This window comes from Miniopterus natalensis, chromosome 11 (genome assembly GCF_054644295.1).
Source record: "Miniopterus natalensis isolate mMinNat1 chromosome 11, mMinNat1.hap1, whole genome shotgun sequence".
NCBI lineage: Eukaryota > Metazoa > Chordata > Mammalia > Chiroptera > Miniopteridae > Miniopterus > Miniopterus natalensis.
In genome coordinates, this window is record NC_142091.1 from 8,040,671 (window position 1) to 8,066,472 (window position 25,802).

Sequence of the window (25,802 nt, forward strand, 5' to 3'; positions counted from 1 at the left end):
CCAACCAGTTATTGGGAAATGATAACCTGAGTTTCTGAACCGGTAAAGACTGACTGAGGAGGAGGGGCCAGACTGGGATAACCCAGCTAAAGTACTTCTGCTCTGACAGGGCCAAGGCCTGGCAGCCTTCAGTGTCACACACAACTGGTCTCACTATACAGCCTGATGGAGATGGGAGCTTACAATGAAGTGTCCTACCCACGCCTCTAGCATATGGCATACAATTAATAAAATCTGTTACATGATAATCCTCAGCAGATGCTTGCAAATCTTCCATCCTGGATTGAGCCTGGGTAGGGCACTGGAGGTAGTGTGGAGGTAACAGATACAGGAAGGGTCCTGCTCCAAGGCCAGGGGAGGTGAACAAACTGCCAGTTCAAGAACACTCAGATTCAGTTTCACAACCATGAAGATAAGTGGCTCAGTGGATTGAATGTTGCCCCCATGCTCCAGGTCATGGTTTGATTCGGGGTCAGGGCACATGCCCGGGTTTTGGGCTTGATCCCCAGTAGGGGGTGTGCAGGAGGCAGCCAATCAATGGTTCTCTCATCTATGTTTCTATCTTTCCCCTACCTCTAAAATCAAAAACATGAAAATTTTTTAAGTTTTGCGATTATATTCAAAGGGGAAAGAAGTTCATTTGTGAGGGCACTTCATATTTCAAGCATATTAAATACAGCCATGTTTAGCCATAGAGCTGTGAACACACAGGTATTGAGTACATCTGTCGTGATGAGGTGAACCTGGAATAAGTATGAAGGGCAACTGACTTTGCTAGCTGAGAGTTTTAATGGGTTCAGACTTGTTACAACATTGTCAGTATGTTTCCTTGATGTACGTCTGTGGCACCTCAGCTGTCTGTAGCACACTGTGGGGAATGGTTCCTCTTTAAATTTAGGGCTGTGGTGTTTAAAACACTTGGCTTGATTCTTATTTTTAACAATGTTTGCCCATATCTCTACGGGAGAGTGAAAGTGTTTTCAGCTGTGAGGAGAAAAGAGCCAGTGCTGGTCGTGCTCGCTCAGGATTGAGGAAGCCCTTCAGTGCTGGCACCTCTAATGCCTCAGTGGCATGGTCTGTAAGATGGGGATAATAAAAGTGGCTGCTTCGCAGGGTCTTTGTGAGGAGTAGTGAGCTAGTGATTTTACATGTACTTTCTCTCATATTACAAAAATTTTAGTGTCTCTGCTTTAAACCCTTTCTGGGAAAAAGTAGCTATAAATAATCCATTTTAAAGATGAGGAAGTGGCCTCAGAGTGGTTAGGTAACTTGTAGAAAGAAGTAAAGCTTCTGAGAGGCAGGCTTCAAATCCAGGCAAGCCAGAAACCTGAGCTCTCAGCATCTTGAGGTCAAGTTCATAATTACTGCATTTGCTTTTTTAAAGCAACTGCAGAGAGAGGGCAAAGCCCATGTCATGCCACTGCACATTCATTTGATCCTGCTTAACCACCCTGTGAGGTAGACAGGGTCGGGCCATGAGCCTGGGTCTTGTCTAGCAAAGGTTGCATAGTGGTGGCACTGAAGACAGAAATGGGCTGATGGGGCTGAGAGGACTGTACTCCGAATGTTCACTGGCGCAGAAATGGGAGACTTTCCAAATGTCTGCTGGCACCAGGGTGGTGGTTGTGGAGTTCAGCTTGAGGTACACCAAAGTGAATTAGCAGCCAAGGCAGGGTTGCGTATGGGGCCCTCCGGCTAGTGAAGCCCTGTGTTGGTCCAGTGTCCCCTTCCTACAAGCCTGCTTTCCTTTCTGGGCCTGTGCTATGACCCTTAGTATAGCCCAGTGGTTAGCAGCACATGTTCCAGTGCAGTGATCTCCAAACCTATTTTTGAACATGTATCACAAGATAAGTGTATTTGTAAAATGTAACAATACCTTCTTGGCTAATATACTGTAAAACAGTGACAAAAATATAACACATACATGAGATAAAAAGAAAATACCTAATATTTTGTTTCAGAAATGTTGGATTACCTCTTGCAGCCCACTTTACTAATTTCTGCTCCCAAGGGCCAGTCATGTTCTGTCTGTGAAGTTGGGCAACTTCCTTAACTTCTCCAGGCTTGTTTTCTCATCTGTAAAATAAGGCTAATAAAACTGTCTGAGGGGTGTGAGGGTTAAATAAGATAATTCAAGTAAGCTTTTAATGCCCACAAGAAGAAAAATCTTTTCTTTACCCCCAAAGTTGAGTATTAGAATTCAGTCTCTCTGGCTTCCCCTCTTTTTCTGTCCTGGAAACAGATGCAGGTCCTACTGTAAGAGAAAGCTAGGACTATCACTATCAAACGTGGGAAGTTACACAGCTTAGAAGCCTCCACATTCTTCATAGTAATTCCATTTGGTTTGGAATTCCTGATTTCCTCTCTTGAATGGTACTTGGAAGCCTATGAGAGCAGATTCCTCCCCTCCTAAACATACTTACACTGATAAAAATAATACTGTGTGCCAGACACTGTGTAAGCACTTTGCACAGTAATGTTACCTGGGTCCTCACAACCATTGAGTTAGGCGCCATTATTATCCCCAATTTGTTAAATAACTTGCCCAGGGTCACAGGGCTAGGAAGTTACGGAACCGGAACTCAACCTGAGACACACCGAGACCCCGGCGCCTGTTTTAACCGCTACACTAAGGCCGTCCTGAGGGTGCGGCTGGCAGAGACCTCGCTTGGGCCGCGGCCGTGGCCTCGGCCTCAGGGCTACAGCGGCGCCAGGGGCTTGTCTGTTGCATGAGCAGACGGGGGCACGCGGAGGAAACGTGGCTGCGCGGCCCTAACGCTGCCGAGCAGGCCCAGGCCGTCCGAGGCCTACGGACGCTCAGTGTCAGCGCCCGCAGCCCCCACGCGCTCCGCCACTTCCGGTTCCGGTTCCGGTCCCGTCCGAGCCCCACCACCTCCGCCGGGTTTGCGTTCGAGAGTTTTGTCCCCTGCGCCGCGCCGTCGCCCCGCCCCGCCCCGCGCTGCCATGGCGGCAGCCCCGCCGCTCTCCAAGGCCGAGTATCTGAAGCGTTACCTGTCCCGCACAGATGCCGGCGTCCCCGGGGCTTCCGAGTCCACTGCCAAGCGTCGCAAAAAGCGGCCTAAGCCTGGCGCTGCGGGCGGCAAGGGGTGAGTTGGCCTGGCGGGCTCGCCGCCCACCCTCCAGTGCCCCTCGGCCCCGCGCTTCCTCCTTCCGCGGGCTCGGCTCGCCGTGCGGAGGGCTCCTCGGCGCCTGGCAGAGCCCCGCGCCCCTGGGCCGCCGTCTCGTGTCCAAGCCGGGCTGTGACCTGCGTTACTCTTTCTCCGCCTTTGTAGCCTTTGGTCGCCCCCGTGGACAGCGCGTACTGGGCCCCGGGACCATGGCGGAGCTAGACCAAGCTCTGTGCCTGGGCACCTGGGCTCCGAACCTGCAGGGGTCCCCCAGGCCGAGGACTCGCGCCCTGGGCGGCCCCGCGCTCACTTCCTGTCCCCCCGAATGCCTCTGCAGCTGCAGCCGCCGCGTTGGCACGGCTCGCGTCCCGGCAGGCGCCGTGCGCGGTGTTGGGGCGCGAGCGAGTCACGCTGCGCCCGGGAGGCAGGTGGGCTAGGATGGGCGCGAAGTCTAACATGACTGGTGTCCCCTTAGGAAGAGAAATCTGGACACCAACAGGCATAGAGGGAGAACGACCCTGTGGAGATTAGAAAGCTTCCCGTAGCTGAGGTTTCCTGGGGCTCCCAGAAGTTGGAGGAGTCAGGGACAGATTCTCCCCTGGAGCCCGGTGGGCATTGCCTTGCAGATACCTTCCCATCTCAGATTCATGCCTCCAGAACTGTGAGGGAATATATTTCTGTTGTTTTAAGCCGCCCAGTTTGCCCTAGGAAACTAATACCCAGTAAAGTCAAATAATCCCAAAGAACTGATCCATTTTCTTTCCCGGTTTGGTTCTTGCCTTATTCTTGCCTTCTGTCTTCCTGCTCTCAGGCTTGTGTGGATTCTTTGGAAACAGTGCCTTGTCCTGAAAAGAGCTTGAGCTTTGGAGCAACACTGATCAGAGTCTGAGTCCTCGCTGTGCCGCTTTATAGGCTGTGTGGCTTTGGGCAAGATCTTCCATCTCTCAAGCCTTACTTTCCTTATCTTTGAAATGAGAGTAATACTGATGGTATTACTTATACCAAATGGGAACTAATCACACGGAGAGGCAGGACTCCTCAACATCAGTGACAGAGCTATAATTAGAATTAGCCAGGTTCAGTTTGTTGTGATTAGAGATGTATAAAGTGATCTTGGCTGTTCAGATAATAATCTTCACATTATGGCAGTCATTGTTATTATTTGTAGTCGTTCATAGTTGATCTGTTTAACAAACGTTTATTGAATTCTTCTTATGCCAGTTACTGCAGGGTGTTGAGGATACCACTCTGAATGAGAAAGTCAAAGCCCTTATTCTGATGGAGCTTATAGTTTAGTGGGGCCTCAGGCTTTAAACAATTAATTATGCAACTAACTGACTTATTTCCTTTGTGACAGATTAAATGAAAGTATTCCAAGAATGTGTAACAGGCTCTTAGATGGGGAGTTAATGGAGAGTAGTTAGGAGGGTATGCTCAAGGAAGTTATATATTCCTGTATGCTAGGATCTTAAGAATGGGGAAGAGTTTCCCAGTAAAGAATGGGAAGAGGTTAGGCAGAGGGAAGGAACTGAGTATGTGAAAACTGATGTAGACCATGCGGGATCTTGTAGGATTTTGAGCTTTATCCTAAAACCCATGGATAAGTGTTCGTAGGCTGCTATCCAAGAATGTTTCTCTTTCCCACATTTAGAATGCGGATTGTGGATGATGACGTGAGCTGGACATCTGTCTCCACTGCTAACCCAGGACAGGAGGAAGAGGAAGAAGATGGAGATTTGCCTGTGGTACGTCTCTTTTGAGGCTGTAAGGACTTTGAAACTCAAGCCTTTCACTCTCGACTCCCAAGGAAGGGCAGATTTGTGAGAGGGAAAGTTGGGCAGAGAATGCTTCCAAAGAGCTCTTTTAAAATAGGCTTCTTTGATGATGTCTATACACTATCTCCTTTGTTTATAGAGGGGCCCATCAAACTAGAAATGGGAACTAATCACAGAGAGAGGCAGAACTCCTCAGCATCATCGATAGAACTATGATTAGAATTAGTGAGGTTCAATTTGTGGGAATCTGCCTTTAAAACAATGTTAAGGCTCAGTTGTAGAGGACTTTATCTTTGTTTTTTATTCATTGATTCAGGTAAACTTTAAAATTTGTATACTCTTGTCTAAGTTCTAGAGATTTGTAGATTTATAGAACATGGTGTCTGTACTCTGGAGGTCATACTCTAAAATGGGAGACTGACTTTCAAATAATTTCAGTAATATGTTAAATGTTGGAGCTATATTTCACATATGTACCAAGTGCTATTAGAGCATAGGGGAAGTAGCACACTTTTTATTCCATTGGGAAATTCCATGAAGGATGTAAGTGTCTGACATGAGTTTTGAAGGATGAGTAAGGGCCAGGTGGGCAGAAGCGTAGGCAAATAACCTAGCATTGGTGTAGTCAGGGCACCTGTGCTGAGAACAACTGAGAAGAGGGTGAAAGGAGAGCTGCTGATAGGCTGTGTTATGGTAAAGTTGTGAAGATGAGTGTATTTAATGCTAGTTCCCAGCATATTCTATAATAGATAACTTAAAAGATGATTTGTTAGTAATTAGAAGGGAAATAGTGAGGAACCAGTTAGTTTCAATTAGAATTAATCACTTAAACCTGATTAGAAACCAGTTAGTTTTTATTCTAATTGAAACTAATGAGTTTCAGTTGATTCTAATTGAAACTAATTAACTTTAATCTTAAATCTAATTAATGTTTACAACATTTATTTCTATTTTTTATTTTATAAAAGCAATATATACTTATAGAATACTTGGTAATTTTAAGAAACTTTAAAGGTTTTTTTTTTTAATGTTTTTATTGATTTTAGAGAGAGGGGAAGGGAGAGGGAGAGAGAGAGAAACATTGATAAGAGAGAGAAACATTGATCAGCTGCCTCCTGCACGTCCCCTACTGGGGATCAAGCCCGAAACCCGGACATGTGCCCTGACGGGGAATGGAACCAGTCACCTCACAGTACACGGGATGATGCCCAGCCAGCCGAGCCACACTGGCCAGGGCAAGACACTTTAAAGTTTTAAAAAGAGTATAAAAATTACTTATACTGCCCAGCCGGGCGTGGCTCAGCGGTTGAGCGTCGACCTAGGATCCAGGAGATTGGGGTTCGATTCGTGGTCAGGGCACATGCCCGGGTTGCGGGCTGCAGCTGATCAATGACTCTCTCATCATTGATGTTTCTCTCTCTCTCTCTCTGCCTCTCTCTGAAATCAATAAAGATACATTTAAAAAAAAAAAGAAAATTTATTAAAAAAAAAAATTACTTATACTGTGACCATCCAGAGGTAACAACTTCTAACATTTGGATAGCTATCTCTTTAATTCATAGATTGTACATACTTTAATTTTATTTATTTTTTTCAAATATAATTGGGATCATACTGTACACATGGTTTTTGAGTCTGCCCTTTCACTTAATATATTGGGAATATTTTGTAAGACTTTAAAATATTCTTTGAGACTATGATTTTTAATGGTTGCATAGTAGTTTAGTATACATATTATTTTAAAATGTTCTATTATTGGACATATGAGTAATTTCCTGTCTTAAAATATCATAATGCTTTGATAAACATCTTGTACATAAATCGTTGTAGGAATCCATTATTTCTTTATTCCCATGAAGTGAAATTACGGTCCTTTTGAGCTATAGTCCCATGTTGCTTTCCAAAAGGTGGTACCAGTTCACACTCCCACGAGCAGGGTATGAAGATGCCAGCTTTTGCATTTCTCCATCAATACTTGAAGATTATTTACAACAACAAAACCCATGGCAAATCTATTCCAATTTGGCAGGTGAACAGTGGTATCTAGTTTCTTTGAATAGTGAAATGAATAATTTTTCAGATGTTTGTTGGGCATTTCTGTTTTATGAATTTGTTGGTATTTTTTAGAAAACTGGGATTTAAATTTTTTTCATTGATTTATTCGATATATAATAAAAATATATTATTTGTTTTGCATGTCATAGGTATATTTTATCATTTGCCTTTTCGTTTATAATAGTTTTGACATTTAAAAACTATAACTTTTATGTGGTCTTCTATTAATTTTCCCTTATAATACTGTCTTTTGCTCCTATGATTGCCCCAAAACCAAAACAAGGAAGGCTTTAGCCCCACTGCTCTCTCCACTGGTTAAAACAGATCTTGGTTATTGACTTCATTTTTGTTACTGCAAGACCATCACCACCCCCAGTAATAATGCAAAATAGCTAGGACAACACAGTAGCAGTGCAGCACAAGAACAGGAGGTTTAATTTCTTAAGCGCTTACCATGTACAAGCACTGCAAAATTTATATGAACTATCTCATTGAGTCCGCAGAGCAATCCTTTGAAACCTGCTTTTACAGATGGGGAAATTGAGGCTTAGAGAAAATAACTTGCCAAAGGTTACACAAAGCACCAACTAGCAGGGCTGGGGATTTAGGGCTCAGTTCATCTTGCTTGAAGCCTGTGCTTTTAATGCCCAGTGAGAGGTCTCAAAACTAGGTTACATGAGGAATGGTGGTAGGATCTTGGGAGAAGAGAAGTAGAGAGGAATTATGACCTGGGTTTGAATTCCAGTTCTGCCACTTGCTAGCTTGTGACATTGAGAAAGGTACTTAACTTCTCTGAGTCATAGTTTACTGTTCAGTAGCGTGGGCCCTTTCTTTGCAGGACTATTGTGAGGATTGAGAGAGATAGTAAAGCACAAAACACAGTGCTTTACACATCACATAGTTGCTACTCTGTAAGGGAATTTATTATGCTAGCCATCTTTGAAAGTCTGTCGTATGGAAAGAGGATCAGTTGTCAGAGGTCAGAACTAGGGTCAATGGAAAGAAGTTAGGTAAAACTAAGAATAGCACAGCCCCCAAATGCAGTAGGCTGCCTTGTAACATGGTGAGTTCTCTGTTAGTGAATTGATTCCCTGACAGGGAGGGACTGGGTGAGTAATCATTGATCGAGGATACCATAAAGAATCTCCACATTTGTTTGGGAGTTTGGATGAAATGAAATGTGTTTTTCTCTCTTCAAGATTCTATGATTCTGTGTACATCTTTTTTTTTTTTTTTTAAATCCTCACCCAAGGGTATTTTTTCCATTGCTTTTCAGAGAGAGTGAAAGGGGCGGGAGGAGAGAGAGAGAGAGGGAAAAGGAGGGAGGGAGGGAGAGGGAGGGAGAGAGAGAGACATCGATGTGAAAGAGACATATCGATTGGTTGCCTCCTGCATGTGTCCTGATCAGGGCCAGGGATCCAGCCTGCAACTGAGGTACGTGCCCTTGGCCGGAATTGAACCTGGGACCCTTTAGTCTGTGGGCTGATGCTCTAACCACTGGGCAAAACCACTTAGGGCTTTGTGTACATCTTAATGACTTCTTTTGGTTGGATTCAAAACCTATAACAAGACTGCCTATAACAAGAAAGGTTTCAGAGGCACCTGAAGCCCAGAGGCATGATAAGAAGTCTGCTTGTGTGTCCACTCTGAATGCAATATAATAAAAATAAAGAGGCAAAAGTAAAATGGTCAAAGGAATTTAACTTTTATCTTACAGGTGACGGTTGTGTCCCTGGCAAGTTGATAAAAAGGTTTGTAATGAATGAAATCGACCTTAGGAGGGAAATTGATTAGTCAGAAAAAGACTTAGAATTAAACCATCTAGTGACAATCAGATTTTTGTGAAGCACATACAACTTAGGACCACTGCATGTTTCTTCGTGGCTGTTTTGGGTTTGTGTGTGCCATGTGTATTAGGAATGGGAATGGTTATAACTTCAGGTTCTCAGGACAGCAGTGCTCCGTAGCTAGATCCTGTGGATTTCCTCAACATGGTATCCTCATTGCCGCAGGTGGCTGAATTTGTGGATGAACGACCAGAAGAGGTAAAGCAGATGGAAACCTTTCGTTCCAGTGCCAAATGGAAGCTTCTGGGAGGTGAGTTCCAACAATAGATAATCTAAATTTCCCATTTACAGGGGAAGCCTTTCTTTCTTTCTTTTTTTTTTTTAGAGGAACGTATAGTTTGTTTTAGTTTGTCACTGATCCTGAAAAATATAGTTTGAAATAGAATTCAGAACTTCTTCAGAGGTTCTGACATGGGAACTGAGAGACCAGGTATCCCACTTTTTCTCATATTTTGATACTAGAGTTACTGGGGTCAGGAAGTGACTCATTTGGGGGCCTTTCAGCACCCATTCTTTTCTGGCCCAGAATAGGTGACTACAGGCAGAACTGGGGAGGTTTACAAGCATTTGAGAAACAGAGTTTGGAGACTTGTACTTCTGTCCTTTCTCAGAATGAAGCAACTCATGTATGGGTCAAGGACCATTGTTCTCTGTCCTTTGTATTTGTATTAGTAAATCTTTATTTGTTCTTCCCTTAAGTATTAGTAGATTGCGGTGCATTATCCTTCACATGCCTATTCTACACTCTTTCCCTAGGCCAATAATTTAATTCCCTATTTAAAAAAATCTTTGCATTCTTGAGTTGGACGAAGGGCACTTGTCACGTCTGGGCATAGATGGGACCAAGTCTATTTTCCCTGGTATTCCCCCAGCCCAGCTCAAGGAGGTGCCACTAATCAGTACTTGTTGAATTGCTAAGAGGTATTTGATTCTTGTAGCTACTGCTCCTTGGTAAATCATCACTTGAGTCTTAGAAGTCATTTCCCCTTTTCCAGCAACCTACTAAGGGACACAGACTAAGAAATATTTAGTCCCAGTGAGTCCCAGCCCTGGTCCCAGCAGTCATGCAGGCTCTTTGTGGCCACTGGAAGTGTGCTGGTTTTTAATTTCCTGTGTTCATTCCTTCATAAACAAGGACCTTGCTGCTGCTCGATGGTGCTTTAATTCCAGTTTACCCGCTGCTCATTCCTTTTTCACATATGGAGGATTGAAAGGGTTCACTCTATACTTTTTTTTTTTTTTTTAATATATCTTTATTGATTTCAGAGAGAGGAAGGGAGAGGGAGAGAAACATCAATGATAGAATCATTGATCGGCTGCCTTCTGCACACACCCAGCTGGGGGTCGAGCCCGCAACCCGGGCATGTGCCCTGACCGGGAATTGAACCGCGATCTGCTGGGTCCTAGGTCGATGCTTAACCACTGGAAAGGGTTAACTCTAAACAGGACTTGTTCTTTCTGTGTTATACTCTGTGCCTTTAGGTTAATTATCCTTGCAATTCTGATTAGAAAAAGTGCATAGCACAAGTGGCAGTTAGTTATAGGTTAGTGATCACTATATTCTCAGTTAATTTTCAGTATGTTATTTTTATGTTTTATGAGTGAAAACTTCATTATTCGCATTCTTTTATCAGGATCCTGTTTAACTCTTTAAATATTTTTTAATTTTTCAATTACAGCTGACATTCAGTAGAATAGCAGTTTCAGGTATACAGCATAGTGGTTAGACGGTTTTAATTATTATTTTCTGTCTTATCCTATCGTAGTGCTTCAGACTTTTCCATAATCCTTTTTTCAGACACAGTCTTTGGGTTTCCATATATGTAGGCCTAGGAAGTCTCTCTCTCTCTCTCTCTCTCTCTCTCTCTCTCTCTCTCTCTCTCTCACACACACACACACACACACACACACACACACACACGAATGAATAGTTCTTTTTGTTTTGCCTCATTCTCACTGCTCCATCCTCATTTGTTGCTGGAAATATCCTCACTGATCTCTGACCCTTTCTTTTTAATAAAAATCATGGAATTTTTCAGCCTCATGGATTAGATTTACTGTCAGGTCTCCCACAGATATCAGTACTTTTCTCTGAGGGGTGGATTCTAATCAGATAGGCCTATTCCCCAAAGTAATGGAATTAAATTGGTATAATTCATCCATTTAAAAGTACTCATTGGGTCCTACCCAGCTTTTATTTTTATTTGGGCCATGGAGCTCAATGTTAAAAAACAGGGAGAGGAGAAACTAGGTTTTGGAATGTCCTGAGTTGCTATCAACATTTCTTTCTGTTATGCTTTGAAAACTGAAAGTTTTAAACTCGGAATTTCCTGAACTACATTTTTTTGATGTACTAGAAATTTAAAAAAAAACATGTTTTTTTTGATTTCAGAGAGAGGAAGGGAGAGGGAGAGAGAGAAACATCAATGCTGAGAGTCATTGATCAGCTGCCTCCTGCCCCTTACTAGGGATCAAGCCCAAAACCTGGGCATGTCCCCTGACCAGGAATCAAACCCTGACTCCCTGGTTCATAGGTCAATGCTCAACCACTGAGCCACGCTGGGTAGTACTAGAAATTCATTAAATTGTATACTTTAAATGGGTGCATTGCATGATATTTGAATTATATCTCAATAAATGTAGCAAAAATAAATGAGACAATTAAGGAAATAAGAAGATTGACGGATAAGTTAAGATACATGATGATTTATTGTTATTTTTTAAGAATTGTTAATTTTTAGGTAAGATAATGGTATTGAGGTTATATTTATAAAAAAGAATTTTAACTTTTAGAAATACTATATGGATGAAATAATTTAAAAATCACTCTTTTGACCTGAAGTATCACCCCACTTTAATGCCCCCCCACTCTTAAAACCAAATTCCTCCTCCAAATTACCCATCCTCCCTCTCTCCAGTTCTCTTGTTACCGTTCTTTTTTGAACCCATTCCCATCAGGCTTTCATCCTCACTACTACAGTGTGATAGCCAGTGGTCATTTGTAGCCCCTTGGCAATTGACTTGGTTGCTCTTCCTGATTTCCTTTCCCAGTTTCCTCTTATTTCAGTGGCTGCTCTTTCTGTCTCCTGTTTCATTATCATCTCACTCCCTAAATGCTTGAGTGCTCCAGAGACCCTTAGATAATTTTCTCAAATTTCTGTCTACACTGACTATCTATCTAAACACTCTCTACATTCTGGTGTCTCTCAGATTTACATATTCAGCCTGGGCCTTTATTCTGAATTCGACTCACGTATCTGCCTTCTTGATATTTCCATGTGTTAATTTAATAGGCATTTCAAACTTAACATCTCCAAAAATAAATTTATCTCTTCCCAGTCTTTACCATTCAGTAAATGGCAACTCTATTCTTTCAATGACTCAGGCCAAAATTTTGGGGTCCCCTAACTCTCCTCTTTTTCTCACACCCTATATCAGTTAATTCATCAGATCCTGGGTACCATCTTATCTGAATATATGTAGGTACCACATCCCCTGCTTGTGCTTTGATCAAGCCACTCACCGCTGTTTCTCACTCAGAGGACTCCAGCAGCGTCCTGAGTCACCCCCCTCTTGCTCCCCTACAATCAGTTCTCAAAACAGAAGCTAAAGTGATTCTTTAAAAATAGAAATCAGATCATCTTCTCTGCTCAAAACCTTCCATTGGCTTTCCTTCTCACTAAATTCTCACAATGGCCTAAGTCCCTACTTACAGTTTGCATCCTGTTACCCATGACTGCATTTCCTGCTTTTCCTCTCCCATACTCTGCTTCTGCCACCCTGACCTCTGTTTTTAGAATGTTCAACCACATATTTTTAAAGATTGCACATGGGCTTTGGAGTCAGACAGATCTGGATTTGGATGTTCACTCCACCACTATTAGCAGTAAGACTTTGACAAATTACTTAATCTTTTTGAGTGTCAACTTTCTTATCTATAAAATGAGCATGATATTTGTTTCCTAGGCTTTGAGAATTAAATGAGGTACCTGTATAAAACACCGGCTTGTAGTAGGTCGTCCGTAAGGCCGATCCCTTTCCTCTGGTGATCTCCCCCCGATAAGGACACGTGGCATGGATTAAGTAGTTGGCAGCACTCATTTTGATGTGGCACAGGTTTAGTCAACATGCCTTTTGAAAGAAGAGTGAGTACAAACTAGAAATTATCTAGGTTAAATTTCAGTAGGAGCCTCTGACTGGGAACTCTGCACACATAATGTTTTGGGAAGAGCATTAGGTTGGGTGTTAGAAGACTGGGTTCTAGTCTGTCTCTTCATCTTGGAGCTGCGATCTTAGGTAAGAAACCATTCAGCTCCTTGGAGCCTCTGTTTTCTTGACTGTAAAACAAGATGCCTGCCCCACTTGCCTTACAAGGTATTATGTGAAAAATGTATTTAAAATGCTTTGCAAATTTATGACTTGTTAGACAAATAAGACATTATTTTTAAGATGTTCATAAGTGCTGGTTTGCTGTCCCTAAGCAGAGGAGCTGTGCAGAGTAGTTTGGGGCTTTCTGAGTAGTTCTGAAGTGTATGCTGCTGGGGCATCTTTTGAAACTTTGGGTTCTGGTGGTGAACACAGCCTTTGTGGGAATCAGACTCTTTGCTGTTTGTTTTTAGGCCACAGTGAGGATCTAACTTCACACAGACATTTCCATCATGACTCCGCGGATTCATCTCCTTCTAGAAGGGTCTGTCATGACACCCCAGATCCTTCTCCGCCTAGGAGGGCCCGTCATGACACCCCAGATTCTTCTCCGCCCAGGAGGTCCCGTCATGATTCACCGGATGCCTCTCCTCTCAGGAAGCATTATCGTCCTTCAGGTGTATCTCCTAGGAGGGTCCGGCATGACACCCCAGATCCATCTCCTTCTAGGAGGGCCCGGCATGATACCCCAGATCCATCTCCTCCTAGGAGGGCCCGGCATGATACCCCAGATCCATCTCCTCCTAGGAGGGCCCATCACAGTTCCTCGGATATCTCTCCCAGTAGAAGGGCCCATGACAGCTCCCCTGAGACATCTCAACCCAGAAGGACTCATAACTCCTCGGACACATCACAGCTCAGGAGGGCCCGCCATGACTCTCCTGATTCACTGCCCAGAACCAAAAGCAGTAAAGCCCCAGAAAGAGCCTCTAGCAAAACTTCTCCACATCGGAAGAGGCCAGGACCCTCTCATCCCTCAGTCCCGAAGAACAGCAAGTATGAATGTGACTCGGACCTTTCTCCTCCACGAAAAAAGCAAGCAAAATTCCATTTTGGAAATAAAGAGCATGATTCTAAAAGTGAGCATTGATTGTCCATGAGAGGGACTTGTTCCCTGGGTGCTTTATTTTGGATTTTTTACTTGCTTTGTTAGGTATTTATGTCTTTAGAAATGAGAGTGGAGTTTCTTTGGAAAAGTTTTAAAAACTGTAGAGAAATGGTGAGAGGTTGGGCTGAAGAGAGTTAAATATTTATAGTGGGAGGGAAGAAGTTTTTATACATCCTTTTGTTTTTTATTCTCTCCACCCTACATAAAACTGCTATATGTTTGTTGTAGAAGCTTCAGAATGTCTAGAAATATATAAAGAAGCATAGAAAAGGTCATACAAAATTTTGCCATTCAGAGGCAATCACTGTTAGTGTTGTAGCCAGTGTTCTTTCAGTCTTTTCTCTGTTCATTTTTTTAAGATTTTTATTGACTTTTAGAGTGAGGAAGGGAGAGGGGGAGAGAGGCGAACATCTATGTGAGAGCAAAACATCAGTCATCTGCCTTCTGCACTCCTCCTACCAGGGATCAAGCCCACAACTCGGGCAGGTGCCCTGACCGGGAATCGAACCAGCAGCCTTTTGTTTCGTGGGACTATGCCCAGCCACTGAGCCACACTGGCCATGTTCCTTATTCATTTTTGGTGTAGTTGAGCCCTCTCTACACACTGTATAAGTATTGCGTGCATTATCTTCCCTGCTTTTTTCACTTTTTATTAACTTTCCCGTGTTATGAAAACCTTTCTTAATATAATTTTTATTGCTGGTGTATTACATACATTTACTTAACCATTTTCCTAATACTGCATATTTTAGGTTATTTCTAAATTTTGCTTTCATAATTCTATAATGAACATCTGTGTACATAAACTGTTCCCATTCTGGATTATTTCTTTTTCTGCTTCTAGTTAGATTTCCTGGAAACTAAGTACTTCTAGATATGTTTCCTAGGAAACTAAGTAAAAATTGATTTACCAGGTTAGAGGTTGTGTGTTTTAAAGATCACTGATACATACTGCTTTTTTGGGAGGTAATTTGTGATGCCTATGTGCATAAATCAGGCCTGTGTGATGAAATATTTTACTCCATCTTTTGTCCCTAGTTACTGTTTTAATTTTTAAATACATTGTTATCCGTTAGTCTAAGGACTTAGGAATATATTGTGGGTGATTTTAACTTTTACCACACCACTAAGATGTTAATGCAGGTTACTTTGCCCATTCTGTGTGTTGATAAATATGACATAGGTGCATATGCTGAGATCTCACACAGTAGTCACCATCACTAGTAACTTGGGAACAGAGCCCCACACACATCCTGTCTGTTGGTTTTAAAACTGTCTCTGACTGCTCTTCTCCGATGTCATCTGTAGTTGTGTTTAGGTTAGTGATACAGGACTAAATGAATGTTGAACATTAACCCAGTAAGTTCTTTTTTAAGATTCTGACAAGGAGATTAAAGACTTTATTCTTTAATTTCTAGGCTCTTCACCCAACCATAGGAAATTTCATACAAGTTCTTCACCTAGAAGATATCACAGTCACACGTTGGACTCTTCTTCCTACCCAGGTGTCAGTCGGAAAGTCTCTGATTCAGATCTTTCTCCTCCACGGAAGAAACAAAGTTCAGGGCACCAGGATTCTGATTTGGATCTCTCACCTCCACGGAATAGACCTAGACACCGGGGCTCTGATTCCGACCTGTCTCCACCTAGGAGGAGACAGAGGGCCAAATCCCCTGATTCCGACCTCTCTCCACCAAGGAGGAGACAGAGGGCCAAATCCTCTGATTCCGACCTCTCTCCACCAAGGAGGAGACAGAGGGCCAAATCCTCTGATTCTGACCTGTCTCCACCTCGAAGGACTCAGCCTGTGGGAAAGAAGGTAGGAATTTTCAGGAGCTGTGTCTTTCCCTTAGAGTGACTCTTATCTTTGAGCTCTATACAAGTCCCTGAAATCCAAGCCAGTGGAGGAGGAGGTAGGTCTTAGTATAGCAGATCTAGTTGAGAGGACCTTTTGAGCTCTTTCCTCTCTGGAGGCAGGCCTGCCTGTAACCCAGCCCAGATGAACTTGCAAATACCAGAGCTCTTAGGTAGCTTCTGCCTTTGTATCATCTTAATTCCACAAATCTTATTTTATTGGTCTAGAAAAACTTCCTGTTTTCCTAGGAATAAGCTGAGAACTATAGTTTACAGAGTGGAGTTAGGAGCACAAACCTTGAGTCAAACATACCACAGATTTGAATCCTACCATTTACACTTTCTGTCTGAAATTTGAACAAGATACATAATATCTCTAAGCCTCAGCTTCCTCATTGGTAAAATGTGGATAATAGTATGTACTTCATAAGGTTATTGTGAAAATTAAATGAGTTACTGTGAAGTAAAACTTTTAGCACAGTGTCTGGGACAAAGTAAGCATTTGGAGTAAGCAATTTATTATAATAAATTGGAGTGCAGGTCTCTGTATCCAGAGCTTAAAGAGAGGCACTTAAAATATAAAACTACTTTGCCCTGGCCGGTTTTGCTCAGTGGTTAGAGCGTTGGCCCACTGACTGAAGGATCCCAGGTTTGATTCTGGCCAAGGGCACATACCTTGGTTGCAGGCTCGATCCCTGGCCCTGGTTGGGGCGCCTGCGGGAGGCAACCAATCGATGTGTCTCTCACACATTGATATTTCTCTCCTTCCCTCCCTCCCTCTCCCCCTTCCACTATCTCTGAAAAGCAATGAAAAAAATATCCTCTGGTGAGGATTAAAAAATATATATAAAAATAAACCTACTTTTAGAAATCATATCACCTGTAAAGTCAGTGTTTTATTTATTTGAAATCTATGATGAGGCCTGAGTGAGAAAAAACAAAAGTCCACATGAACTCTGAGTAACTGCTTTGTAAAGAACACCAGTACTAACTAGTCAAGGAGTCTTATTCCAGTGAGTTGGTTAAGAAACAGAACAATAGAGCCTGTAGCATGCACACCGTCCTCCGACACAGACTTTTTAGGTAAATCTCCTCTGGCCCACAGCTTCCTGGCAGGGTAGCCTAGCCTGTCCCTAACCCAGGGAGTGGGGTTCTTGTCTTTTGGGTCACAGAGTCAGGGCTGGGTTTCAGCTGGACCCCTTGACATTTTATGTATCTGTTTAGTCTGTGGACAATTTAATATTGATCAAATTTAGCACGTGGCTTAAGAATATCAGGACATACTGTATGTTCCATTTGTGGGTTGATTTTTTATTTTCATATAAGGTAGAGTTTAGTAAAATGTTAATTTGGTCATCTCTCTTTTTTAAAAAAATATATCTGTTATTGATTTCAGAGAGGAAGGGAGAGAGAGAGAGAGAGAGAGAAACTTCAGTGATGAGAGAGTTATTGATCCGCTGCCTCCTACATGCCCCCCTGCTGGGGGGACCGAGCCTGCAACCCTGGGCATGTGCCCTGACCGGGAATCGAACTTCGATCTCCTGGATCCTAGGTCGATGCTCAACCACTGAGCCATGCCCGGCCCGGTGGTCCTATCTTTTCATTATCCTGAAATATATCCATGATTTAAAGATCTCAGGTTTGAGTTTGTATTTTAAGTGGAATATTTTATCAGTGTGAGTCTCTACTGGAGGGTTTAGAGCTTGATACAGGTTTCTGCTCAGGTGCCTGCGAGTGAGTCCTCATGTGTGCAGTTTATATGCTGAAAAATCAGAAATACAGATGCTTAACCTTCCCTTTAATATCGTCTTGATTTGTGTTTTTGTTTACTCTTGAACTTGGTAGTACTATTAATTTTCCATGAAATTTAATTTTATTTCTTATTTTCTATTTTGTGAATCCTGTGGCTGATAATAAGAATATAAAGTTAGAATTTTTGATTTGGTTATTGCTGTTCTTCAGACAGAATGCACTGTGTCTGCCCAAGAGCCTGCTGCTGCATTGTCTCATTAACGTTGGATGCTCCCTTTTCCATTGCATAGGCGGCACACATGTATTCTGGGGCTAAAACTGGGTTGGTGGTAACGGACATACAGCGAGAACAGCAGGAACTCAAGAAACAGGACAAGGAAGCCTTGGCATTTGAAGGTAAAAATGCGAAAGTGCAGAGACCAATTGAGGCTCATGCAGCTTTTCTTTTTTAAATGTAGCTTATTGTACCTAATATTTTAAACTTTGAATTGCTATCAAATTTCATCTCTGGTTTTATGCATTATTTTAACTTCTCAGTGGGTCCAAGTGGTTCTTTTCCTTCTTGAAAAATAATAGTTTTCAGGATCATCACCAAAAGGCACTTAGGTATTAGTAGGAACTACTTGTAGTCTGCCTGCAGAAGTTCTTATTTAGCATTAGAATCCCAAGTGGTTGATTTCAGCTATTAAAATGATTATTTCTGATTTTGATACCTGATGTTTATCTTTAAAAGCATAATTTTCCTTTGTAGCTGAATTCCAACATGCTGAAACCGTATTTCGAGATAAGTCTGGTCGTAAGAGGAATTTGAAACTGGAACGTTTAGAGCAAAGGAAAAAAGCAGAGGAGGACTCGGAGAGAAATGAGCTGTATGCCCAGTGGGGAAAAGGGTAAGGGAACCACTGAAAGGTAAAGCAAGACTACAGTGACTGGAGGGAGTTATTTCTCTACTCTTCTGACCAGCTAGTGTATGTGCTGCCTTCAAGCTGTTTTCAGGCCCTGGTGGGTGGCTCTGTTAGTTGAGCATCGTTCTGTACACTGAAAGGTTGCCAGTTCGATTCCCGGTCAGAGCACATGCTTGGGTTGTGGGCTCCAGCTGATCTATGTTTCTCTCTTCCCTTCTCCCTTTCTCACTCTCTAGAAATCAATAAAAATCTTAAAAAAAAAAAAGTGTGGAGCTGCATGGCTCAGCTGTTGAGCATTGACCTATTATCCAGGAGATCTCAGTTTGATTCCTGGACGGGGCTCTTGCCCAGGTTGCGGGCTCGATCCCCAGCTGGGGTGTGTGCAGGAGGCAGCAGACCGATGGCTCTCTCATCATTGATGTTTCTCTCTCTCTCTCTCCCTCTCTCCCTCTCCCCCTCTCCCCCTATCCCCCTCTCCCTTCCTTTCTCTGAAATCAGTAAAGATTAAATAAATAAATAAGTAAGTAAGTAAGTAAATAAAAGCTGCTTCCAGGAATGGGAAATTTGTTGTGTTCAGTCTCCTTTCTAAATACTGATACATTCTGCATTTCCAGTTGATATTCTAGGAATTTTACCCTTTTCAGTGTTTGGCCTAGGCTGCTAGGAAGAGGAGGTTCCCCAAGCATAGCAGCGTGGCCCATGCCATGTAAGAGTGGAAATGTTCAACAGTATAGCGAACACTCTCGGTTCTTTTTGCCCAGGCTTGTCCAGAGTCGGCAGCAGCAACAAAACGTGGAGGATGCAATAAAGGAAATGCAAAAGCCTCTGGCCCGCTATATTGATGACGAAGATCTGGATCGGATGCTGAGAGAACAAGAACGAGAGGGGGACCCCATGGCCAACTTTATCAAGAGGAACAAGGCCAAGGAGAGCAAGAATAAGAAAGGTGGCTTCTGGGGTCGCAGGGGGGAGTGACTCACGCGAAGGGAGAATCATTGGGGTGATGATACCTATCTCTGTGCAAGGAGGCCTTCCCGTGCATTCGGAGTTTAGGTTCAGCTTAATAGAAGTTTCTGTATAAATACCCCACCCCCTCCATCTAGCTCTGAATTGAATTGTATAGATAACTGACTTGTTTTCTCTCTCCTCTCATTAGAGAGACCTCGCTACAGTGGCCCAGCGCCTCCTCCCAACAGATTCAATATCTGGCCTGGATATCGCTGGGATGGAGTGGACAGGTAAGCCTGACTATTGCTTACGTTTTTGCTTTTTCCTTCCATCTGACCCTAACCTTCCCTAACTGTAAATCACTCTACACTCTTCCTCATTCTCTGCTCTAATGACAAGGTTAATAATGTGAAGTTGGCTTCCTCCTGTTTCTGAGGTCCTCAAATCCCATTTCCCATGCTTAGAACACTTCCTCCTTTTTTCCTTTTCAAAGCTTAAAAAGCTCTGGACAAACAACTCAGGTGGTCCAGATAGGACACCCTTTGTTTTTGACATTGGTCACTTTTAATGATATTTTCTAAGGTTTAGGGGATGAGTGATGGGTGGTAGTCTGGAGCCTTCTCTATGTTGTATCTAAAATGTAGCCCTTGAACCATCTCTTCACTGTCTTAGGAGTGAGTTACTTGTAATACCTCACTGACCCCTACCACCTTATCTTTCCACCTGCCTGCACCTGTGCTCTAACTTCCCATCTGTTACATGGATGAACTCTGTGTTCCTATCCAGAGTCAGTCCCTCTACTTACATGTTGAATCCCATCTCCTTTTGCCTACAAAAAAACATTGTTCTAGCATCTAACACAGTGATTCTCGAACTTTTTGATCTGAAGACCCCTTTACACTTAAAAATTATTGAGGACCCCCAAAAAACTTTTGTTTGTGTTGGTTATGTCTATTAATATTTCTGACATTTACCATATTAGAAATTAAACTGAGCAGTTTAAAAAGCATTTATTTATTCATTAAAAAAATAATAAAGCCATTACATTAGCATAATTACCATATTTTAATAGAAAAATAATTATATTTTTCAAACAAATAATAGTGAGAAGAATGGAATTAGTTTACATTTTTGAAAAAATTAATGCCTGGCTTAATAATATACAGGATCCTGCATTTAGTCTGTTGCAGTATATTTAGTTGAAGAATAGGAAGAGCATTCAGCCTTATATATAGGCAATTAGAAGAGGAGGATGTATTTTTTGATAATGCACAAAAACTCCAGTTCCTTAAAGGTTATTTGTAATATGGAATTTAAAACTATATCAAAAAAACTTTTAAAAAAATGTTTTTATTGATTTCAGAGAGGAAAAGAGAGGCAGAGAGATAGAAACATCAATGAGAGAGAGTCATTGATCAGCTGCCTCTTGCACGCCCCCTACTGGGGATCGAGCCCGCAACCCAGGCATGTGCCCTGACCGGGAACCAAACCCCCATCGCCTGGATCCTAGGTCTACACTCAGCTGCTGAGCCACGCCCAGCCAGGCTCTCTCTCTGTCTTTAACCTTTGGCATTTTAATTATGATGTGTCTTGGTGTGGGCCTCTTTGGGTTCATCTTGTTTGGGACTCTGCGCTTCCTGGACTTGTATGTCTGTTTCCTTCACCAAGTTAGAGAAGTTTTCTGTCATTATTTTTTCAAATACATTTTCAGTTTCTTGCTCTCTCTCTCTCTTCTTCCAGCACCCCCATGATGTGAATGTTGGTAGGCATGAAGTTGTACCAGAGGATCCTTACACTGTCTTCATTTTTTTGGATTCTTTTTTCTTTCTGCTGTTCTGATTGGGTGTTTTTTGCTTCCTTGTAATCCAAAATGTTGATTTGAATCTCAGCTTCATCTACTCTACTGCTGATTCCCTGTAAATTAGTCTTCATTTCAATTAGTGTGTCCTTCATTTCTGACTGGTCCTTTTTATGCTGTTGAGGTTCTCACTAAGTTCATTGAGCATCCTTATAACCAGTGATTTGAATGCTGCATCTAGTAGATTGCTTGTCTCCATGTAGTTTGTTTTTTTCCCCTAGTGTTTTGTTCTGTTCTTTCATTTGGGACATATTTGTTTGTCTCCTTATTTTGGCTGCCTCCCTGTGTTTGTTTCTATGTATTAGAGCTGCTACATCTCCCAGGCTTGGTAGAGGAGCCTAATGTAGTAGCTTCTCTGTAGGGTCCAGTGGCACAGCCTCTCCAATCACCCAAGCTGGGCACTGGAGGTGCACCCCACCTGTGTGGACTATGTACACTCTCCTCTTGTACTTGAGCCTTGATTGGTGTTGTCACGTCAATAGGAGGGATTTACCCCCAGGCCAGTCAGCTGCAAGGACTGGCTGCAACCACCAGTCACTGACCTCCAACCACTGTGGAGGGTCAGCTATACAGGGGCCTTCCCCACAGAGCAGGACTTAATTCAGTGGGGTTCTGAAGCCCACTGAGTGAACCCCTTGAGGGTGTCACTTGTGGAGGTTGTTGGGTCGTGATGCTTTGATGTGGTGTGAAGCTGTCCACTGGGTGGGCTGGCTGGGAGGCAGCCTGGGAAGTCAGGCCAAGGTCAGCCACTGCCTGTATTCTGCCCAGGGCCATCTGGCGTGAGCTACAAAGTGATCTACAGATGGCTGCTACTTGTGTTGGACTCGGAGGTGCCCTAGAAAGGCCAAGCTGCTAACCAAGGTCAGCTGCTGCTAGTGCCAGGCCTGGGGCCACTTAGAGGCACAGGGCTCACTGAGGCCAGGTGCTACTTGTTTGAGAGATTTTAGAAAAATCTGAAGTCCATTTATATGGAAAAGCCACTGGAAACAGCTTGGGTGGGCCTGACAGTTGGGTGGGGTGGGGCCTCAGGTAATCACCGGGAGCAAACAGTATGAGCCAGGTTGATGGAGTCTCAGATACGGCACCTGCCTGGTGGCTCTTTGGGGGGAGGGGTGGCTCAGAAAGGGAACAATGGCCTCTGCCAGCACCTCTGTCAGGCATAAAGCTGACCTTCCAACTCTCACCCCGATGCTGGACAATTCAGTTCCTCTCTGTATGTCCCTGGTGCCTTTCGAGCTACTTCCCCAGTGCTGGAGCTCAGAGGAAGCGAATCTGAGTAAGTCCACAGGCCCTTTGAGAGGAACTGCCTGGGACTCCTGCAGTGCTCTGTCTCCCTCGGCTTCAATCCCCTCCGATTTTTACAGGCAGAAGTTAGGGGGACTTCTCTTCCTGTCAGTGGAAGCCTGGGCAGGGGGGGCCTGGTGGGGGCGGGGGGCCTGGTGTGGGGCTGGGACCCCTGACTCCTCAGTGGAAGCTCTGCAGTGGAGATATCCCTTCCGATTTTCTCCGTCCCTCTTATGGTGTCAGTGTGGCTTCTTCTTTAATTCCCTAGTTGTAGGGCTTCCATTCAGCCAGATTTCAGGTGGTTCTAAATGATGGTGGTTCTGTAGTTCAGTTGTAATTTTGATGTGGTCCTGGAGGATCTGAGTACTGCAATTACCTACACCACCATCCTGTCTGAAATCTCCCATTTCCTTTAACATATACTGGATGTTATGAATGATACATTGTAGAGACGTTCAGTTCTGTTATATTCCCCTGAAATGTGTTAACTTTTATTCTAACAGTTAACTTGGCTGTTTTTAAACTCCAAACTGTGTCTTAGTGAGGAGCTTAGCTGTCACTAGAGATAAAGGGGAGCCACTGAAGGATTAACAGCATTTCTCCTTCTTAGATAGATGAGTTGTCATGGCAGTAACTGGAAACATTTGACAGGCATAGTGAGGAAGGAGAGAGACAAGATACAAGGCTGTTGGAGTAGATCAGGCTACAGAGCGAAGGTCTGTACCGTGGCAGTGATGTTGAGAATGGAGAAGAGGGCGTAGGGAAGCGTTTAGGGTATAAGATGGCAGATTTGGTGACTGGTTGTGGAGCGGGAGAGATCACTGGATCTGGCAGTAAGGAAGGCATTGGTGGCCTGAAGGAGAGCTAACTGTGTGGGGCAGTGAAACAAGCCAGGTGCTAATGTGCTAAGGTGTGAATGTCAGTGAGGAACTGCAGCAGCGAATGCAGGCTCTTTTAAGAAGTTTATATAAGAAGACTGATGTTAGAAGGGAGTTGACGTTCACTCCTTGAAACTCTCTCCTGTATGGCTTTTATGACACCTTACCCCTCATTCTTGCCTCTTATCATTCTTTAAGAGCGTCTTTTCCTTTCTGCATCCCTTAAATGTTTCTCAGGGCTCCATCCATAACCCTTAGCTGTTCTCTCTTCACTTCACATGCTCTCTCTGCCGAATCTTGTCTAGCCACACCTTCATTACGTACATGATTCCCAAATCTGTATTTGCAGCTCATTCTGGTTTATCCAGCTGCATATTATATTTCTCTGTTGATGCATGCTTAAGGCACCTTAAATGCAATGTATTCAAAACAACTCATCAACTTCCCCTACCCTAAACCTGGTCCGACTCTTGTATTCTATCCTGGTTAGTAGGAGCCTCATATATCTAGTCACTACAGTTATTAACCTGGGGGTTAAACATACCTCTTTTTCCTTTGCTTTTATATACCTAATCATTCACTAAGTCCTACTGTGTCTTCTCTGTCCCTCTCTTTATCGTTGCTTTCATTACCTGCTGTCTGTGCCACTGCCGTAACTTTCCTGCCTCTGATCCCCTCCATTGTTCTCTTTGAAATGCAGTTTTTGCTCCTGCTTTAAATCTGTCCCTACTGAACGAAACCTACGCTTTTTACTTTGGCTCATGATTTTGCCTCTGTCTACCTTTCTAGCTTTGTCTTGTGTTACTCCCTTTGTCATAAGTTAGGCTCCAGCCATACCAGTTTGCCTTTGGGTCCCTGTGTGTAGCAGGCTGTTTCTTATTTTTGTGCCTTTGCTTTCGTCGCTCATGCTGTGCTCTGTCTGGAAATGCCCTCCCAACACTTCTGGCTCTCCCCACCTCCAACCCTCTGGTTAATCCTGTCTTGTCTTAGGGACTGCCTCCAATAAGTCTTTGCTGACTACTCTATCCATCTCCCTCCCAAGCTGGGTAAGATCTCCATTCTGTTTCTCAGATACCCAGTATACACTTTTACCATAGTTATGCTTTTTATTTTAATTATTTGTTTAAATGTCAACCTCCTGTGAGTTCATCAGGACAGGCGCTGGGTTATACTCATTTTCATGGCACAGTGCCTCGTATGTAAAGAATTCACCAAATGTTTATGTAATGAACGGATTGAGTGTGAGATGTGGACATGAGCTGAGAGTGAGCTGGGCCTTCAGAGGGAGGTGGATGTTTGAAACCCTGGGAATAGAGTGAACAGGGACTGACGGAAGGATGAATTACATGCTCTATCCCTTTGCTTCTGTTGCATGTGCCTTAAGTATTCTCACACGCCTTATTTTCTTCCTTATTCATTAGGTTGTGAACACTTCTCTTAAAAAAAAAAAAAAATGTCCAGTTCAGGATTCTGGCTGATGAGTATCTCTTGATTGCAGATCCAATGGATTTGAACAGAAGCGCTTTGCCAGGCTTGCCAGCAAGAAGGCGGTGGAGGAACTTGCCTACAAGTGGAGTGTTGAAGATATGTAACTTTTCTGAGGCTGTGGGGGCGGCTGTGGGTTGTGGCAGTGGACATAGGGCAGCCAGGTGTCCAGCTGTAACAGCTGTGTATGCTAATAATCAGCGCCCACACATACCAGCAACTCTTTGAATGCTAGTTTTGACCACTTGAGAAGAAGAATATTGGAGACCTGCTGTCTGGACTGAGGCACTGTAACTTCTCAGGTGTGCCAACCCTGGCGGTTGTTCCTGGCTTTCAGAAGAAACATTGATTTCTCAGTGTCCCAAGGTTTGTTCTTGGTTAGGTTTTTTAATAAACATACATTTATTTTTCTAAAATCACTTTCTTAACTGGGTATTTTTTTGGAGGGAGAATACAAGCCAATAATATTGAACTTCCAGGGACCATGGAGAAAAACGGTTGGATTTTTCATTAATATAGAAAGCAGTATAGTAGTCTTAAACCCCTCTTATCTGGAGTTTTGCTTTCTGTGGTTTCAGTTATGTGTGGTCAACCATGTCTCAAAATATTAAATGGAAAATTCCAGAAATAATAAGTTTTAAAGTTCCCATCATTGTGAGTAGCATGATGAAGTCTTCCTCTGTCCCACCCATCTTGCCCAGGATCTGAATCATCCCTTT

At 43.2% G+C, this 25,802-nt stretch overlaps 1 protein-coding gene across 1 annotated transcript; it reads left to right on the plus strand.

The window, feature by feature from the left end:
* The first annotated feature begins 2,929 nt into the window (after positions 1-2,929).
* BUD13 (BUD13 spliceosome associated protein) lies at positions 2,930-25,499 on the plus strand. The gene is made up of 10 exons (XM_016204744.2): positions 2,930-3,107; positions 4,780-4,873; positions 8,971-9,055; positions 13,425-14,090; positions 15,538-15,938; positions 18,016-18,121; positions 18,477-18,615; positions 19,392-19,576; positions 19,787-19,868; positions 25,097-25,499. Exons 1-10 carry the CDS (start codon positions 2,965-2,967, stop codon positions 25,188-25,190), a joined length of 1,995 nt encoding a protein of 664 aa, XP_016060230.2. The 5' UTR covers positions 2,930-2,964; the 3' UTR covers positions 25,191-25,499.
* The last annotated feature ends 303 nt before the right edge of the window (positions 25,500-25,802 follow it).

Excerpts from the sequence above, each read along its gene's own strand:
- BUD13 (XM_016204744.2), top strand. The coding sequence starts at position 2,965 with ATGGCGGCAGCCCCGCCGCTCTCCAAGGCCGAGTATCTGAAGCGTTAC. Across the intron at positions 4,874-8,970 it reads AAGATGGAGATTTGCCTGTG|GTGGCTGAATTTGTGGATGA; the intron begins GTACGTCTCTTT and ends TCATTGCCGCAG. Across the intron at positions 15,939-18,015 it reads CTCAGCCTGTGGGAAAGAAG|GCGGCACACATGTATTCTGG; the intron begins GTAGGAATTTTC and ends TCCATTGCATAG.